The following is a 16,298-nucleotide window of genomic DNA, read 5'->3' on the forward strand; positions in this document are numbered from 1 at the left end:
TCTATTCTCTGGGCCTACTGTTTTGTAAACAGCCTCATGAGCCTGTTAAAACAAACAATGTGAAGACCAAAGATCCTTCAGCCCTTCTTTATACCTACCTCCTCCTACTCCCTTTTAGTATCATGATTCAGCTTGCCTTTTTTTTTTTTTTTTTTTGAGACAGGGTCTCACTTTGTTGCCCAGGCTAGAGTGAGTGCCGTGGCGTCAGCCTAGCTCACAGCAACCTCAAACTCCTGGGCTCAAGCGATCCTCCTGCCTCAGCCTCCCAAGTAGCTGGGACTACAGGCATGCGCCACCATGCCCGGCTAATTTTTTGTATATATATTTTTAGTTGGTCAATTAATTTCTTTCTATTTTTTAGTAGAGACGGGGTCTCGCTCAGGCTGGTTTCGAACTCCCAACCTCGAACGATCCGCCCGCCTCAGCCTCCCAGAGTGCTAGGATTACAGGCGTGAGCCACCGCGCCCGGCTCAGCTTGCCTTATAACCTGGTTTAAATTATCTGCTGCTGTTTGTTTTCATGTCTTTTCCTAATGTCTTCTCAATGCCAATAGAATGACATTATTTGGGCAACTATTTGTTAGGACATCCTGGTGCTTCTACGCTTTTTATGTAAGGCCAGACCATTTTAGAATGCCTCATTTAGAGGGTCAATTGTGGGCTTCTATGCAAGAGGATTGTTATTGAGACTTTATGCTTTACTGGCCAGCAGCCAGCATCTTTGGGCACACAGAATGGGCACCTCTAAAGCAAAGTGACTCTTCTTACCATTCTCAGTTCTCTCACTGTTTCATTTTATTTTTATCCATAACATAACACTAAAAAATTAAGGCTTTTTCTTTTCATAGAGCAGTCTGTAAGAGAATGGTAGCTACAGATAACTAACCACTATAAAGAAACTCTAAGTTGTACTTTCTATTATGGTAGTCACCAGTTACATGTGGTTATTAACCACTGGAAAGATAGTCTGCTGTAATAAAATACACATAAGATTTCAAAGCCTTACTATAAAGAATTAAAATATTTTATAAATAATTTTAATATTGAGTATATACTGAAATGATAATTTATATATAGTGGGTTAAATAAAGTATTATTAAAATTATTGTCATCTGTTTCTTTTTACTTTTATAAAATATAGCATCTGGAAATTTTTGAATTATATATGTGGCTTGTATTAGATTGCTGTTGGACAGTACTGGTCTAGAAATCCCTAAGAGTAAATACTTTTTTAGTTTTTTCTACTATGGAACACAAGGAAACTAGCTAACTCTTTTCTCTTAGCTCTCCTTTTTTTTTTTTTTAAACGTTCTTTCATTTGATGACATCAGGAAGAGAACCTCCATTAAATACTAATTATCTTTTTTTACACCTCTACTCTTTGGAGAAGAGTGAAAGCAGGGTGGTTGGGGAGGGAGTTAGGAGACATTGGGGAGCAGAAGACTGGTGATTACTCCAAAATTCTGTCTTAGAATTGTTTTATACATTTGAAACTCTTCAGCTTACAAGTCTGAAGTAAAGCTGGGAAGGAGGGATAAGTATTATAAAATAGGCACTCTTTAAAATAGAAATGTGTCTCCCCCTTAAGGAGTCTCTAGTCTAGTTTTACTTTCTTCTTATTTATCCAATTTATTGAGAACCTGTCATGAGCCAGGCAGTTTCCTAGCACTGAGGAAACATGAATGTGGCCTAGTCACTACCCTCAAGGAGCTTACATTCAGGTAAAGAATGAATTTGAATCTAGCCTTTTTTTTTTTTTTGAGACAGAGTCTGACTTTGTTGCCCAGGCTAGAGTGAGTGCCGTGGCATCAGCCTAGCTCACAGCAACCTCAAACTCCTGGGCTCAAGCAATCCTCCTGCCTCAGCCTCCCGAGTAGCTGGGACTATGGGCATGCGCCACCATGCCCGGCTAATTTTTTCTATATATTTTTAGTTGGCCAATTAATTTCTTTCTATTTATAGTAGAGACAGGTCTCGCTCTTGCTCAGGCTGGTTTCGAACTCCTGACCTTGAGGGATCCGCCCGCCTCTGCCTCCCAGAGTGCTAGGATTACAGGCATGAGCCACCGTACCCGGCCTGAATCTAGCCTTATACTCTAGATAAGCACTGTAATGATAGTAGAAAAGAAAATGCTTCTGATGCACTAGAAAGTCGTGACTAATTCTGCCTGGAAAGGAGAGTGAAAGCTTTATGTGTATTGAATGTGATGTTATCAGGCAGAAAGACAGGTGGGAAGGATGTTTTAGTCTAAGGATGACAGCTTGACTTAAAGACATGGAAAGTGGTAGATGACTCTCAAAATAGTAGTTTGAGGCCACATTATTGGAAATTTGACTTCCTGGCTGAAATGTTGGATCCTATCCAAATGCAGGGGACCTTTACAGGATTTTTTTTTTTTTTTTTTTTTTTTTGAGACAGAGTCTCGCTTTGTTGTCCAGGCTAGAGTGAGTGCCGTGGCGTCAGCCTAGCTCACAGCAACCTCAAACTCCTGGGCTCAAGTGATCCTTCTGCCTCAGCCTCCCAAGGAGTAGCTGGGACTACAGGCATGCGCCACCATGCCCGGCTAATTTTTTATATATATATCAGTTGGCCAATTAATTTCTTTCTATTTATAGTAGAGACGGGGTCTCGCTCTTGCTCAGGCTGGTTTTGAACTCCTGACCTTGAGCAATCCGCCCGCCTCGGCCTCCCAAGAGCTAGGATTACAGGCGTGAGCCACAGCGCCCGGCCCCTTTACAGGATTTTAAGCAGAGAAATGACATGTTATCCAAGAGATAATTGAGTGAGGGATGAAAAGGGAGAGTCAAGCAGGGTACAAAGTTTCTAACTTTGATCACTAATGGAGTTACCTTTATCTAAGGTTAGAAACATAGGAGAGGATCAGGCTAAGATGGACAACAAAATGCATTCTGGACTTGTGGATAGAGGTGCAGAGGGAGCTGGCTAGAGCTCATATGCTTCTGTTTGTGTTTCAGATGGTGACCCTCTTTCAGATGTGGGTTGTTCCCCTCTATTTCACAGTGAAGCTGCATTGGTGGAGGTTCCTAGTGATCTGGATCTTGTTCTCTGCTGTCACAGCCTTTGTCACCTTCCGAGCCACCCGAAAACCTCTAGTACAGACAACCCCAAGGTGAGAGTTTAGATAGTGGGGAAGAGGTTTTTTGAAGCTAATGGGTTTTTTGAGCCCAGGTTTTTTGAAGCTAATGGGTTGGAATGCATGGGAGGAGTATGGGTTTAGACTGAAAAACTTGCAGGTTTTGTCTGCCAAAATTGTGTGGCATGGGGCCTCTCTAAAACAAGCTGATTGGGAGACCCACCTACCCTAGTCACAGATAAGAACCCCTACATATTTCTCTAAAGCTTCCTTTATGGTTCATATCAAGGTCTGTTTATATTAAAAACACTGAGTAAATCCTAGTGATCATTGTGGTCTCATTGTAAATGTTATTTTTTTCTGTGAACCCTTCTCTGATCTCCAAATTAGATTTTTTGTTGTATTTTCTCATAATGCACAGTAGTTATCCTTCAGAGAACTTATCATACTTTATAACTAAATATTATTTTGAGTATCTATCTCCCCCACTAAACTATAAGTGAGATCAGGAACCACATCCATTTGTTTGTCTCTGTATATCCAGGCCCTTTCACAGGGTCTGGCACATAGTATCCTACTCCATGAATTTTTGTTGAATGAATGAATTTCAGCAAATTTATAATTTTCCAACAAACAATACTTCCTTCTTGAGTCACCAAGCAGCCACTGCCTGTATAATTCTTTGTGTTTTATCCAAATTCATTTCTCATTTGATCTTCCCAACCAGCTTGTGAGGTCATTTAATATCTGTACTTGAAAGAAAAAAGAGAGATTTTCTCATTCATTCATTCAGTAAGCACCTACTATGTGCCAGGCCCTGTGCTGAGCGCTGGGGATACAGAGCTGGATAAGACATGGTCCCTGCCCTCAAGGAGTGCTCGGTTTAATGGAGGAGATGGACGGGAAAGCACCTGTTGCAGTGCACTTGGTAAGTGCTATGATAGGGGTGTGCACAGGTCTAGGAGAGCCTAATAGAGGAACTTGCCAGCCTCAAAGTCTTAACTTCCTGTTCCAAAATCATTTGAGTTGTAAAGGCTCTTCTTCCTGTACCTTTTATGTTCCACTTTACTGCAAGCCTTTCTCTGACCTCTGAGTTTCAAGGTGAAGTTGGTGATCTAAAAGCCTCTCTCTGGCTTTGGTAGTTTACTTCACGGGCATTATGGAAGACACAAGCTCGGGAGTCAGATGGATGTGGATTGGGAACCCCAGTCTTACCACGTTAGCTGTTTGACCTCACCTTTCTGAGCCTTGACTTCTTCATCCCTAAAAATGGGACAATAATTAGTACCTTACATAGGGTAATATGAAGCAAAAGTGTAGTAAAACATATTACAAGTCACTAGATAACAGTATCAACTTGTAGCTAAAATGACTAAAAATGTGTTTATAATATGGAGGTTTTTTATAACTAACATTTAAAAGTGCTTTATAATTTCAAAGCACTTTCATAGACGTTCTCGTTTATTTGTGGAACATTTAATGAGCATATATTATATATATACCAGGAAATGGGCAATCCAGTGAGAAAGGCAGCATGGTTTTCCACTGTTTTACAAAGAAAATTACCTCTCCTATCTCAGAGTGGTGATTTGACTTTCCTGAGGTTACCCAATTAATAAAACCTCATTTAATCCAGATTAAGGGTTCCTTGACCTAAAATTACATGTCCTTTTTGTCGTGTTTCTATCCCTTATGACCAGTGCAAACTCTGGGTAATGGAGCTATGTGTGGTCTTAAGGCAGTACTACAAGATGTTTGGGGCCTTTCCCTAGCCTGAGAAGCCATTGCTACTTGCTTAGGCAGAGCAAGGAGGCACAGGCAGGAAGGAACCTTGAGCTTCCTCCCTGAGGTTCAGCAAGGTTGGTGGTAATGTAGCTGGCTCTTAGGAACCACACAGGCTTGTGCTGGTTTTTCAAGCAAATTGCTAAATTGTTTATTAGCTCTCATCACAGATAGAATAGTGGCTGCTGATATCAGGGACATACTCCTTGTGGTGTTTTAAAGGCTCTGGTTCATTCAGGGAACTGTCTTTCCTCTCTGAATCTTTCTGGGGTCAACCAACCATATTGCACTCTATTCTTCATTGGATGCTTGGGCACACTGCTCCTTCAGGGGAGAACAACCCCACTCCACCTCACCACCACCACCACAACCACCCACACATACATCTATTTCAAAGGTACTTTTTGAGTGTCTCCCTCCTTAATCCCTTCGCTGCCAGAAAAAAAGTCATTTTAGAAGCAAATTCATTAGATATCATTTCTTTCATGATTGGATTATGAACAGGAACAAAGCTTTATTCAGGCTAACCAGGCCCAAGTGTAAAACTCTCTAGTTAATTCTACCTCTAATTCATCTTCCCTTGAATTTTCTTTCCTGACAAGAACTAGCCTTCCCCACCTGTTGTCTTCTGAGCACAGGTATATTATTATCAATAGTTTTTACTTCCTCATCCAACTAACCTGAATTTGAGATGATATAGCTGTCTGAAGTCAGCTGTGCTCTTTTTTGTTTAAGGCTAAAACTTCTTTTTTAGGAATCTCTTGTCTTTCCTTGGTCCGAGACCAGAAAAATACAAAGCACTAGTTCCCTGGTTGATAGAGTTTTTCTGCAATTAAGGGAGTGAACAGCTTTGGGTAGAAACTGCAATTGCTCAGTAAGTTCTGAACAAAGAGCCTGATGTGCCCACTGATGTTTGGGAATAAGGGATTCTGGTGATCCAGTGGCCTCTGAGGTCCAAATCTCTGTGTCAGCTGTACTAACTTTCTTTCCTTCCTGCAGGTTGGTTTATAAGTGGTTCCTGCTGATCTATAAAATCAGCTATGCCACTGGCATCGTTGGCTACATGGCTGTCATGTTTACCCTCTTTGGTCTTAACCTGTTATTCAAGTGAGTACCCTTTGCTTTTCTTTTTGCTGGTGTTTGGGGAGAGAGGCTAGTGACGTGAACCTTTCTTCCTGCTGCAAATCCCGGATATTTATAAGAGGGACATAACACCCAGTATAGGAAACTTAGGTGCTGTGGGGGGCTGAGTGAAGCCCTTCGTGATTTGTGCTGGCAGAAAGCAAAGATTATACGAATATTTACAAAGTCAGAGTTCCAAATCATTGGTTGTATTTTTTAAGAATTTATATTTTAGTGAAAAAGTATAACAAAAGTAAGCATGATAATTGTTACCAATAATTATTGCCCATAACCCCATCACCCTAACAGAACTATTTTCCTTGTCCATGTGTACTATTTATTTGCAACATCCACTCTGCCTGAGTGGCCTTATATTCATCTAGACCAAGAGGATTGGCAAACTATGCCTTGTGGGCCAAATCAGCCTACCAACTGTTTTTATAAAATAAAGTTTTATTGGAACAGAGTCATGTTCGTTCATTTTCATACTGTCTATGACTGTTCTTGCTCTATCGCCCCAGATAGACTTCAGTGGCTCACTGTAACCTCAAACTCCTGGGCTCAAGCTTGCCCTCTGGGAGGGTAAGGCAGGGGAGGACTGTTTGAGCTCAGGAGTTTGAGACCAGCCTGAGCAGGAGTGAGACCCCATCTCTAGTAAAAATAGAAAAATTAGCTGGGCATCATGATGTGTGTCTATAGTAGTCCCAGCTACTTCCTACAGAGGCAGGAAGATCACTTGACCCCAGGAGTTGGAGGCTGTAGTGAGCTACAATGACGCCACTGCGCTCTACCCAGGGCAACACACTGACACTCTGTCTCAAGAAAAGGAAAAAGGAAATTGAGACAGAATCTTGCTCTGTCACCTGGGCTAGAGTGCCATGGCATCAGCCCAGCTCATAGCAACCTCAAACTCCTGGGCTCAAGGGATTCTTGCGCCTCAGCCTCCCAAACAGGTGGGACTACAGGCAAAGACCACCACACCCGGCTAATTTTTTCTGTTTTTAGTAGAGACAGGGTCTCCCTTTTGCTCAGGCTGATCTCGAACTCCTGACCTCAAATGATCCTCCCACCTTGGCCTCCCAGAGTGGTAGGGATTATAGGCGTGAGCCACTGAACCCAGCCTCCATTATGTTTTAAAGATGTTTTTTTCTGTAATTATAGTTTCTTTTTACTTGCCTAAACTATACAAGGTGGAAAACAGAACTGAGATTCTTGACTATTTTTATGCTACTGATCAGGTTAGTTGGTGTAAAATCAATAATATCTAGTCATTGGGTTAAATATATGGTTGATAAACAAATTCAACTTTCTGTGATAAATATAATTTATAACTTTAAGCGAACACATACAGTCCTTTATACAAGTATTTTAACAGGTAATTTTCTATAACATGTGTAGACTCAAGGTTGCAAATTATTAGTCCTAAGAATTATTAAAACAAACCTTCTAATATTATAGGCAAGCTCTTTATCCTTGGTAAAATAGACCCGGACCAAAATTTGACTTTGACATGATACAGAATATATATAGATGCAACTAATAATTTTATGGTAACTGGTATGTAAATATTTACTAACTAACCAGCTTTATACTTTTTTCTAAACCTGTGTTTGGCAAACGTTTTCTGTAAAGGGCCACAGAGTAAATATTTTAGGCTCTGTGAGACAATAGGCAAAATCTAGGATATTATGTAAATACTTACATAACAAGAGAGGAAACTCCTACCCTGCCCCACTCTGTTTGTGTGGGGAAGGAGGGCAGGTCTCAGGTAGTGGGCATACTCTGTGCCCAGTTGCCATCAGTTGAGACGTTCTCAGAAGGAGCAGCTTGGCAGAGGGTGTTTGGCCACTTTGGGTAGTTTTCACTTTGTTCCAGTGACGCCCGGATCCTAGTGTGCCCTTCCCTCCTTTGGAGGGCTCAGCAATTTCAACTTGGGTGGCTGGCTGGGAGTGAGACAACTCAGTGAGGCAATTCACTTGGTGTCCAACAATTGCCAGCAGTGGAGTCCCCAACGTGTAGGTCCTGACAAGTAAAGGTCACTGGCAGCTGCAAGGCATGGCCACCAGTCAGGGGAGGCAGGAACTGGGAGCAAAGTGGGAGAAAGGGACAGGAAGGGATACTCTAATTTGGCCTTTGTAGCTCACACTGCTAGCCTCCTCAAGAGGTGTCCATGGGCCATGTAAAAATAAGCAGACTAGATTTGGTCATAGTTTGCCAACACTTACTCTAGAGTCTTTGAACCTTCCTACTTTAGTCACTGTCATGTGTGTCCCAGAGTAGTAATCCAAAGCAGTCATGTCTCATGCAGGCCTTACTGGCTATGCTGCTTCCCTTACAGGATCAAACCAGAAGATGCCATGGACTTTGGCATTTCACTCCTCTTCTATGGCCTCTACTATGGAGTTCTTGAACGGGACTTTGCAGAAATGTGTGCAGACTACATGGCGTCTACAATAGGGGTGAGTTCACCTGGGCTCTCACCTGCTTCCTGCCACCTCCAAATTGTTGATGCTGACATCACTTGTTTGATGGAAGAGGGATGAGATAAGCCATATAAAATCCTTCAAGATGGGGGTGGTATGCATGGAGATTTATTCCTTAAAATTTGGAAAGCCAGATCTGATATGTACCCTGGAATTTTTAACTTTAGGGCCATTATTGGAAAGAACCACTTTACTCAGCAGGAGGTTAACATTCATTCAACAAATAATTTTTAATGCCTCCTTTGTGCCTGGGTACTGAGCTGTGTGCTGGAATTACAAAGGTATACAACAATAAACATAGTCCTTGTCCAAATAGAGTTTACTCTCTAGTGGGAGAGAGATGGGCATAAAAGGAATAAACAGGCCAGGCGCAGTGGTTCACGCCTGTAATCCTAGCACTCTGGGAGGCCAAGGCGGGTGGATTGCTCAAGGTTAGGAGTTCGAAACCAGCCTGAGCAAGAGTGAGACCCCGTCTCTACTATAAATAGAAAGAAAGAAATTGGCCAACTAATATATATAGAAAAAATCAGCTGAGCATGGTGGCGCATGCCTGTAGTCCCAGCTACTTGGGAGGCTGAGGCAGGAGGATTGCTTGAGCCCAGGAGTTTGAGGTTGCTGTGAGCTAGGCTGATGCCACGGCACTCACTCTAACCTGGCCAATACAGTGAGACTCTGTCTCAAAAAAAAAAAAAAAGGAATAAACACACAAATAAACATAAAATTACAACTTTAATAAACATTGTATAGGAAATGTTTATGATGCTATGAAGAAAATATAGTAATGGTGTTTTACCTAGTCTCAAGGTTCAAGGAGGACTTCCCTGAAGAAGTGACTACTGAGCTGACTTGAATATTCATGAGTAGGAGTATTAAATAGAGTAAGCAGGGAGTGAAATGTGTACCAAGTAGAGAAAATAGCATGTGTAAGGGGCCTATCATGGAAGAAAGGGTAGATGTTTTTGAGGAACTAAAGCAAAGGCTGGTGCAGTTGTACATCTGAGATGTGGTAGAAGTTTCTGGAAAAATACGACTAGATTAGAAAAAAAGCCTTTTACCTCTTTTCTGGCTGGAACCATGGAGGGTGTCAAAGAGAAGGAAAAGAAGGTGTTCCTGCTGTGTCAAAAACCCTTAAGAAAAAGTGAAGGAATTTCACAGAGCTGAAGATCAAACGCCTAGGAAAGAAGTTTGCCCAAAAGATGCTTCAAAAGGCAAGGAGGAAGCTTATCTGTGAAAAAGCTAAAAGCCTTATCACAAGGAATATAGGTAGATGTACAGAACTGAGATTCGAATGGCTAGGATGGCAAGAAAAGCTGGCAAATTCTATGTATCTGCATAACCCAAATTGGCATTTGTCCTCAGGATCAGAGGTATCAAAGGTCTGAAAGGTGTTGCAGCTTCTTCGCCATCACCATATCTTCAGTGAAACCTTGTTAAGCTCAGCAAGGCTTCAATTAACATGCTGAAGATTGCTGAACCATATGTTACATGGGGGTACCCAAACCTGAAGTCAGTAAATGAACTAATTTACAAGCGTGGTTATGGCAAGATCAATAGCAAATTGCATTGACAGATAATGCTTTGATTGCTCAATCTCTTGGTAAATAGGACATCATCTGCATGGAGGAGCTGATTCATGAGATCTATACTGTTGGAAAATGCTTCAAAGAAGCAAATAACTTTCTGTGGCCCTTCAAATTATCATCTCCACAGGTTGAAATGAAGAAAAAGACAACCCATTTTGTAGAAGGTGGAGATGCTGGCAACAGGGAAGACCAGATCAACAGGCTTATAAGAAGAATGATCTAAGATATCTACCATGATTATTTTTGTAATCTGGTTGATTAATAAACAATGACTGATTTCAAATTAAAAAAAACAACAAACACGCCTTTTAGGCCAAACTAAAGATTTGGACTTTTATACTAAAAACACTGGTTGGCTAAGACAGAGAATGACTTTATCAGATTTGCATTTTGCAAAGATCATTCTGACTGCTGGGTGGAAAACAGGGGTCCATAGATTCAAGTGGACCACTTAAGACTATTTAAGAGACAGTTGCTTATATACATACAGCTATTATGTACACTCAGCAACAGCAATTTACTAAGGCTATTTTTTTAGCATAGCCAGCTTTTTGGAGCTGGTCAGCTTTTCACAGCCAACTTCACTTGTTCTGAAAGTACTGTCAGTATTCTGTCCTTTACCCTATAGTGATTTCTTTTTCTTCCCATTCTGTTTTTACAGTACCAATTCTCTGATTTTCCCAGGTTGTTGCCAACTTCTTAAGGTTATTATCAGGGGCCAGTTTAAGCAAAGTCTTAATTCCCTCAGGTGGATCACTAATAACCAATCTGCAGAATCTTTCTCTTTCCAGATAGAACTGAACTCAAGAAGTTTTTTTTGTTTTTGTTTTTGTTTTTGAGACACAGTCTAATTTTGTTGCCCAGGCTAGAGTGAATGCCGTGGCGTCAGCCTAGGTCACAGTAACCTCAAACTCCTGGGCTCAAGCAATCCTCCTGCCTCAGCCTCCCAAGTAGCTGGGACTACAGGTATGCGCCACCATGCCCGGCTAATTTTTTCTATATATATATTCGTTGGCCAATTAATTTCTTTCTATTTATGGTAGAGACAGATCTTGCTCTTGTTCAGGCTGGTTTCGAACTCCTGACCTCTAGCAGTCCGCCTCTCTTGGCCTCCCAGAGTGCTAGGATTACAGACATGAGCCACTGCGCCCAGCCTGAACTCAGAGTTGATTCACAAGTTTGCTTCTTCTCTACGAGATGGAATTATTACATTGGACTGCTGCAAATAGAATTTGAGCCTGTGGCCTCTTTCCATGCTCTTTTGGGAAGAATTATTAGGTGCTTCAATAATTAAAAGTGATAATCCCTAATAATGATAATAAGTGATGATTCCATAATAAATTTCAGCTTCACCATGAGCCCCAGTTGGAAAATTTCTTATTGGTGTGGAGAGTGCCTCAAGACCCAGCTCTTGATCACTTGTATTCGCTTTCATTTTGTCTTTTTATTTATTTATTTATTTTTGAGACTGTCTCATTCTGGTGCCTGAGCTGGAGTGCAATGATGAGATCATAGCTCACTGTAACCTCAAACTCCTCCTACCTCAGCCTCCTAAGTAGCTAGGACTACAGGTATGTGCCACTGTGCCTGGCTAATTTTTGTTTTATTATTATTTTTTTTTGTAGAGACAGAGTCTCACTGTGTTGCTCAGGCTGGTCTCAAACTCCTAGCCTCAAGTGATCTTCCTGCCTCAATCTCCCAAAGTGCTGGAATTGTAGGTGTGAGCCACTATGTTCGGCCTTTCCTTCTCTTCAAGGGATCTCATTAGTTACCCTCACCACTCCATGTTCTCCATGTTAATTCTTTAACAGTCTGGCTCAAGGACAAACCCAGGTACTTCCCTCTACCTCTTAGCACAGGGACATAAAGATCAAATAGTCACTTCAGACTTTATTAAAGGGTTGAGGATGATAGCAGGAAAATATACTGAGTACATGAGTGAGGTTAATCTGACTTACCAGACTGCCTGCTTTTCAGTGCTTCCAGACTCCGCCTCATCCAATTTTCAGCCCACATCTATGTGGTAGGTGCCATTTTAGCACCCACTTCCTAAAATCCACATCTAGACAATTACTGTCCTCCAAATGTCTAGAGCAGGGGTCCTCAAACTTTATAAACAAGGGGCCAGTTCACTGTCCCTCAGACTGTTGGAGGGCTGTTGGAGAGTGTGGCGCACATTCCACACATTCGCATTGTGGGCTCAGGACGAGTCAGCTGCTAAGCAGAACAGGCAGCGGCAGCAAAAACACTCGGCGGTGGGCCAGATAAATGTCCTCGGTGAGCCACATGTGGCCCAAGGGCTGTAGTTTAAGGATGCCTGGTCTAGAGCCTATGTTCCTGACAAAAATTGTCTCCCTCCCCTATACCTCAGGCCTGCCTTCTGAATCCTGATATCTTATATGAGGATCTCCCTCTTCCCTAGTAATTGACATTGAGAATGGCTCTCTGTTTTAAAGGAACCACTCACTTATCCAAAGGAATGTGACCTTGCTGACCCTAACTGTAGACAAGCAGTGTGCTGTTTCCCCAGACCTACCTCTGGGGTCTAGGGGTATCCTGGGAAGACCTGGATGGCTTGTGATAGTTTTGAGTGAATTATCAGGAGTTCATTCATTGTTTACGACAGCAAATATTGCTGACTTACTAACAGGCCCTTTGCTAGGGCTCAGATGCCAACAGATCAGACCAGGCAGGAATGTGGGAGAGGGGCCTCCAGCATGGGATAAGGGGATGGATTATACTACCTTCAGAGTTCTTTCTAACCCTTAGAATTCTTGTATTTGCTTATTTATGTCTGATTCTTTGTCAAACAGGTCTTACTCTATTTAGGGATATCTGGGCACCTGAGCCACAGCAAACTGAGTTTCAGGAATATCCCTGTCCTTGAAGCCGGAATCTGATCAATGCTTTGAGGAAGCCAGGAAACTGCAGCCTTCCATGTATTCATTGGTCGATTCGTTTATTTATTTAAACAACAGTTATTTATAAACCATCTATAATGTACACAGTTTACTGGGTGTAGCGTTTACCAGCACCACCATTACTGCTACTTCCAGTAGCAGTCCTAGTCATTTTTAAAAGATTATGGTAAGGTATATTAATACATAACATTTACCATCTTAACTCCCCCTCCCCACCTTTTTTTGAGACAGAGTATTGCTCTGTCTCCTAGGCTAGAGTGCAGTGGTGTCATCATAGCTCACTGCAACCTCAAATTCCCAGACTCAAGCGATCCTCTCGAATAGCTAGGACTACAGGTGCATGCCACCATGACCAGCTAATTTTTTTGTTCTTGGTGGAGATGAAGTCTGGCTGTGTTGCCCAGGCTGGACTTAAACTCCTGGGTTTAAGCAATCTCGCCACCTTTGCCTCCCAAAGTGCTGGGATTATGGGTGTGAGCCACTGTGCCCAGCCCCATCTTAACCACTTTTAAGTGTACAGTTCAGTGGTATTAGGTGCATTTATATTGTTCTGCAATCATCACTACCATCCATCTCTGGAACTCTTCATCTTGCAAAACTGAAGCTCTATACCCATTAAACAATAACTTCCCATTCCCCTCTCTCTTCTAGCCCCGGCAACCACAATTCTGATTAATACTTTCTGTCTCTATGAATTTGACTTCTCTAGGAACTTCATATAAGTGGAATCATACAGCATTTGTATTTTTGTGATTGGCTTATTTTCTTTGGATAATATCCTCAAGGTTTATCCATGTTGTAGCATATGTTTTTCCTTCCTTTTTAAGACGGAATACTGTTCCATTGTATATGTATACCACATTTGCAGTCCTAGTCATTTTTCCTGATCTTTTGTGTATTCTGAGATAGTCATAGTTGATTTTAGATTTGTTCTCCTAACCAGACCTCAAGCTCAGGAACTAGATCTCTGATTCATCTCTTGCTCCTCAGCACGCATATCTCTGAGAATGATTTCACCTAAAGAACGTGGTGTGCTTAATTAATTTTGGTGTTCCTAGAAATGAAACCCTGAGGTTTTATAATTGTATTAATAAGCATTCTCAATTCCTTTTACTATTCTATAATACATTACTCTGTTTAGTATAGAGCAGCTTTTTGTTTTGCCTCACGTGGAAAACTCTGTAATTTGAACTAAAATAACTCTTCTTGAGTCAAGAGAACCTTAGATACAGAGTCTGTTTTTTCCAGATGATCACTATGAGATCATAAGCTTGTGACAGCCAGTCAGTATAGTTTCCATTTACATCCAAAAGCTCTGTTGGGGTGGGGAGGGCAGAATATTGTGAAATATGCATATTTTCTGAGGCTTCTTCCTCCAAATGATTGGGCAGGCAGGGCAGTGACACATTATTTGTGCTACACTAGGCCATGTGTCTTACCTCACACTTTCTATATTTCAAGCAAGTTCCTGTGCCCCAGATTTACCTCTTGGATCCTCAGAGCCCCCAGATAACTTCAGGACAGTAGATTAGCTGCCTACTTATCTTCACTGCTTGAAGTAGTGGAAAGAGCGAGGAGTTTGGAGTCAGACAGACCTGGTTTCAGATTCTGGGCCACTTTTAATTACCTGTGCACTTTTTTTTTTTTTTTTTTTGAGACAGAGTCTCGCCTTGCTGCCCAGGCTAGAGTGAGTGCTGTGGCGTCAGCCTAGCTCACAGCAACCTCAAACTTCCTGGCTCAAGTGATCCTACTGCCTCAGCCTCCCGAGTAGCTGGGACTACAGGCATGCGCCACCATACCCGGCTAATTTTTTCTATATATATTAGCTGGCCAATTAATTTCTTTCTATTTATAGTAGAGACAGGGTCTTGCTCTTGCTCAGGCTGGTTTTGAACTCCTGACCTTGAGCAATCCGCCCGCCTCGGCCTCCCAGAGTGCTAGGATTACAGGTGTGAGCCACTGCGCCCGGCCTTTTTTTTTTTTTTTTTTTAGTTGGAAACAGAGCCTCACTCTGTTGCCCGGGCTAGAGTGCCTTGGCATTGGCCTATCTCATAGCAACCTCAGACTCCTGGGCTCAAGCAATCCTTCAGCCTCAGCCTCCTGTAGCTAGGACTACAGGCATGCACCACCATGCCCGGCTAATTTTTTCTATATATTTTTAGTTGGCCAATTAATTTCTTTCTATTTTTAGTAGAGACAGGGTCTCGCTCTTGCTCAGGCTGCTTTCGAACTCCTGACCTTGAGCGATCCTCCCGGAGTACTAAGATTACTTGTAGGCATGAGCCAGGACACCCACCCAGCCTGTGCACTCTTGAGCAAGTTACTATCACTCTTGTTTTCTCAGCTGTCATAATATTACCAGACTTATAAAATTGTTTTAAGGAACGAATGTGTTAATGTAAAGCACTTTGCAGAGTTGTGTGGCCATAGTGAACACAAAATAGATGATGATGATAGCTAACATTTATTGAGTACCCACTATATAGTTCTATTGTACTATAAAACCACATGTTTGCTGGGCGCGGTGGCTCACGCCTGTAATCCTAGCACTCTGGGAGGCTGAGGCGGGCGGATTGCTCAAGGTCAGGAGTTCAAAACCAGCCTGAGCGAGACCCCGTCTCTACCATAAAAATAGAAAGAAATTAATTGGCCAACTAATATATATAATATAAAAATCAGCCAGGCATGGTGGCTCGTGCCTGTAGTCCCAGCTACTCGGGAGGCTGAGGCAGGAGGATCGCTTGAGCCCAGGAGTTTGAGGTTGCTGTGAGCTAGGCTGATGCCACGGCACTCACTCTAGCCTAGGCAAGAAAGCGAGACTCTGTCTCAAAAAAAAAAAAAAAAAAAAAAAAAACCACATGTTTTATATCTGTAATCACCTGGAACACTGGGCCCTGTAGGATTTGTCTTTATATCTTCATCATACCCAAGATACAGGACAAGACATAGAACAGACAAACAATAAATCATGAGTAACTGTTAATTCTCCCTTGATTCTCCCTTGATGTCATCTAGTGTCTGAGGTCGTCTCAGATAACTCTGACATGGGATCTTCTCTACTCTAAGTCTGAGAAATGGGTATTTTATTCAGTTTTTCAGCAGATATTTATGGAGTCTTCTACTTGAACTAAGTAGGACCAAGGCACCTGGCTTCAGCTCTGCCGTGGGCAAGACTCTCCTTTGGGCATCATTCTCCTCACCTGCCAAGAGAGGAAGTTGCACTGAAAGAGCTCACAAGCCTTTTGTGGCATAAATTTTCTGTGATGTTCAGTGATGTGGAATGGAACTCATATTTCCTGAGTACCCACTATGTG

At 42.0% G+C, this 16,298-nt stretch overlaps 1 protein-coding gene across 5 annotated transcripts in view; it reads left to right on the top strand.

Moving 5' to 3' along the window:
- RNF121 (ring finger protein 121) overlaps positions 1 to 16,298 on the top strand; it is a 75,883-nt gene that overhangs the window by 47,549 nt on the left and 12,036 nt on the right. For 4 of the 5 annotated variants that reach the window (XM_012744949.2, XM_012744952.2, XM_012744950.3 and 1 more), the window contains 3 exons: positions 2,975 to 3,129; positions 5,875 to 5,982; positions 8,336 to 8,456. In XM_012744949.2, coding sequence (XP_012600403.1) covers positions 2,975 to 3,129; positions 5,875 to 5,982; positions 8,336 to 8,456 — 384 coding nt within the window. Of the gene's footprint in view, positions 1 to 2,974; positions 3,130 to 5,874; positions 5,983 to 8,335; positions 8,457 to 10,085; positions 10,480 to 16,298 lie in introns of those variants that run through there. The other variant, XM_076002268.1, reaches the window with a different exon arrangement.

The sequence above is a fragment of the Microcebus murinus genome, chromosome 4 (assembly GCF_040939455.1).
Source record: "Microcebus murinus isolate Inina chromosome 4, M.murinus_Inina_mat1.0, whole genome shotgun sequence".
Classification (NCBI taxonomy): Eukaryota; Metazoa; Chordata; class Mammalia; order Primates; family Cheirogaleidae; genus Microcebus; species Microcebus murinus.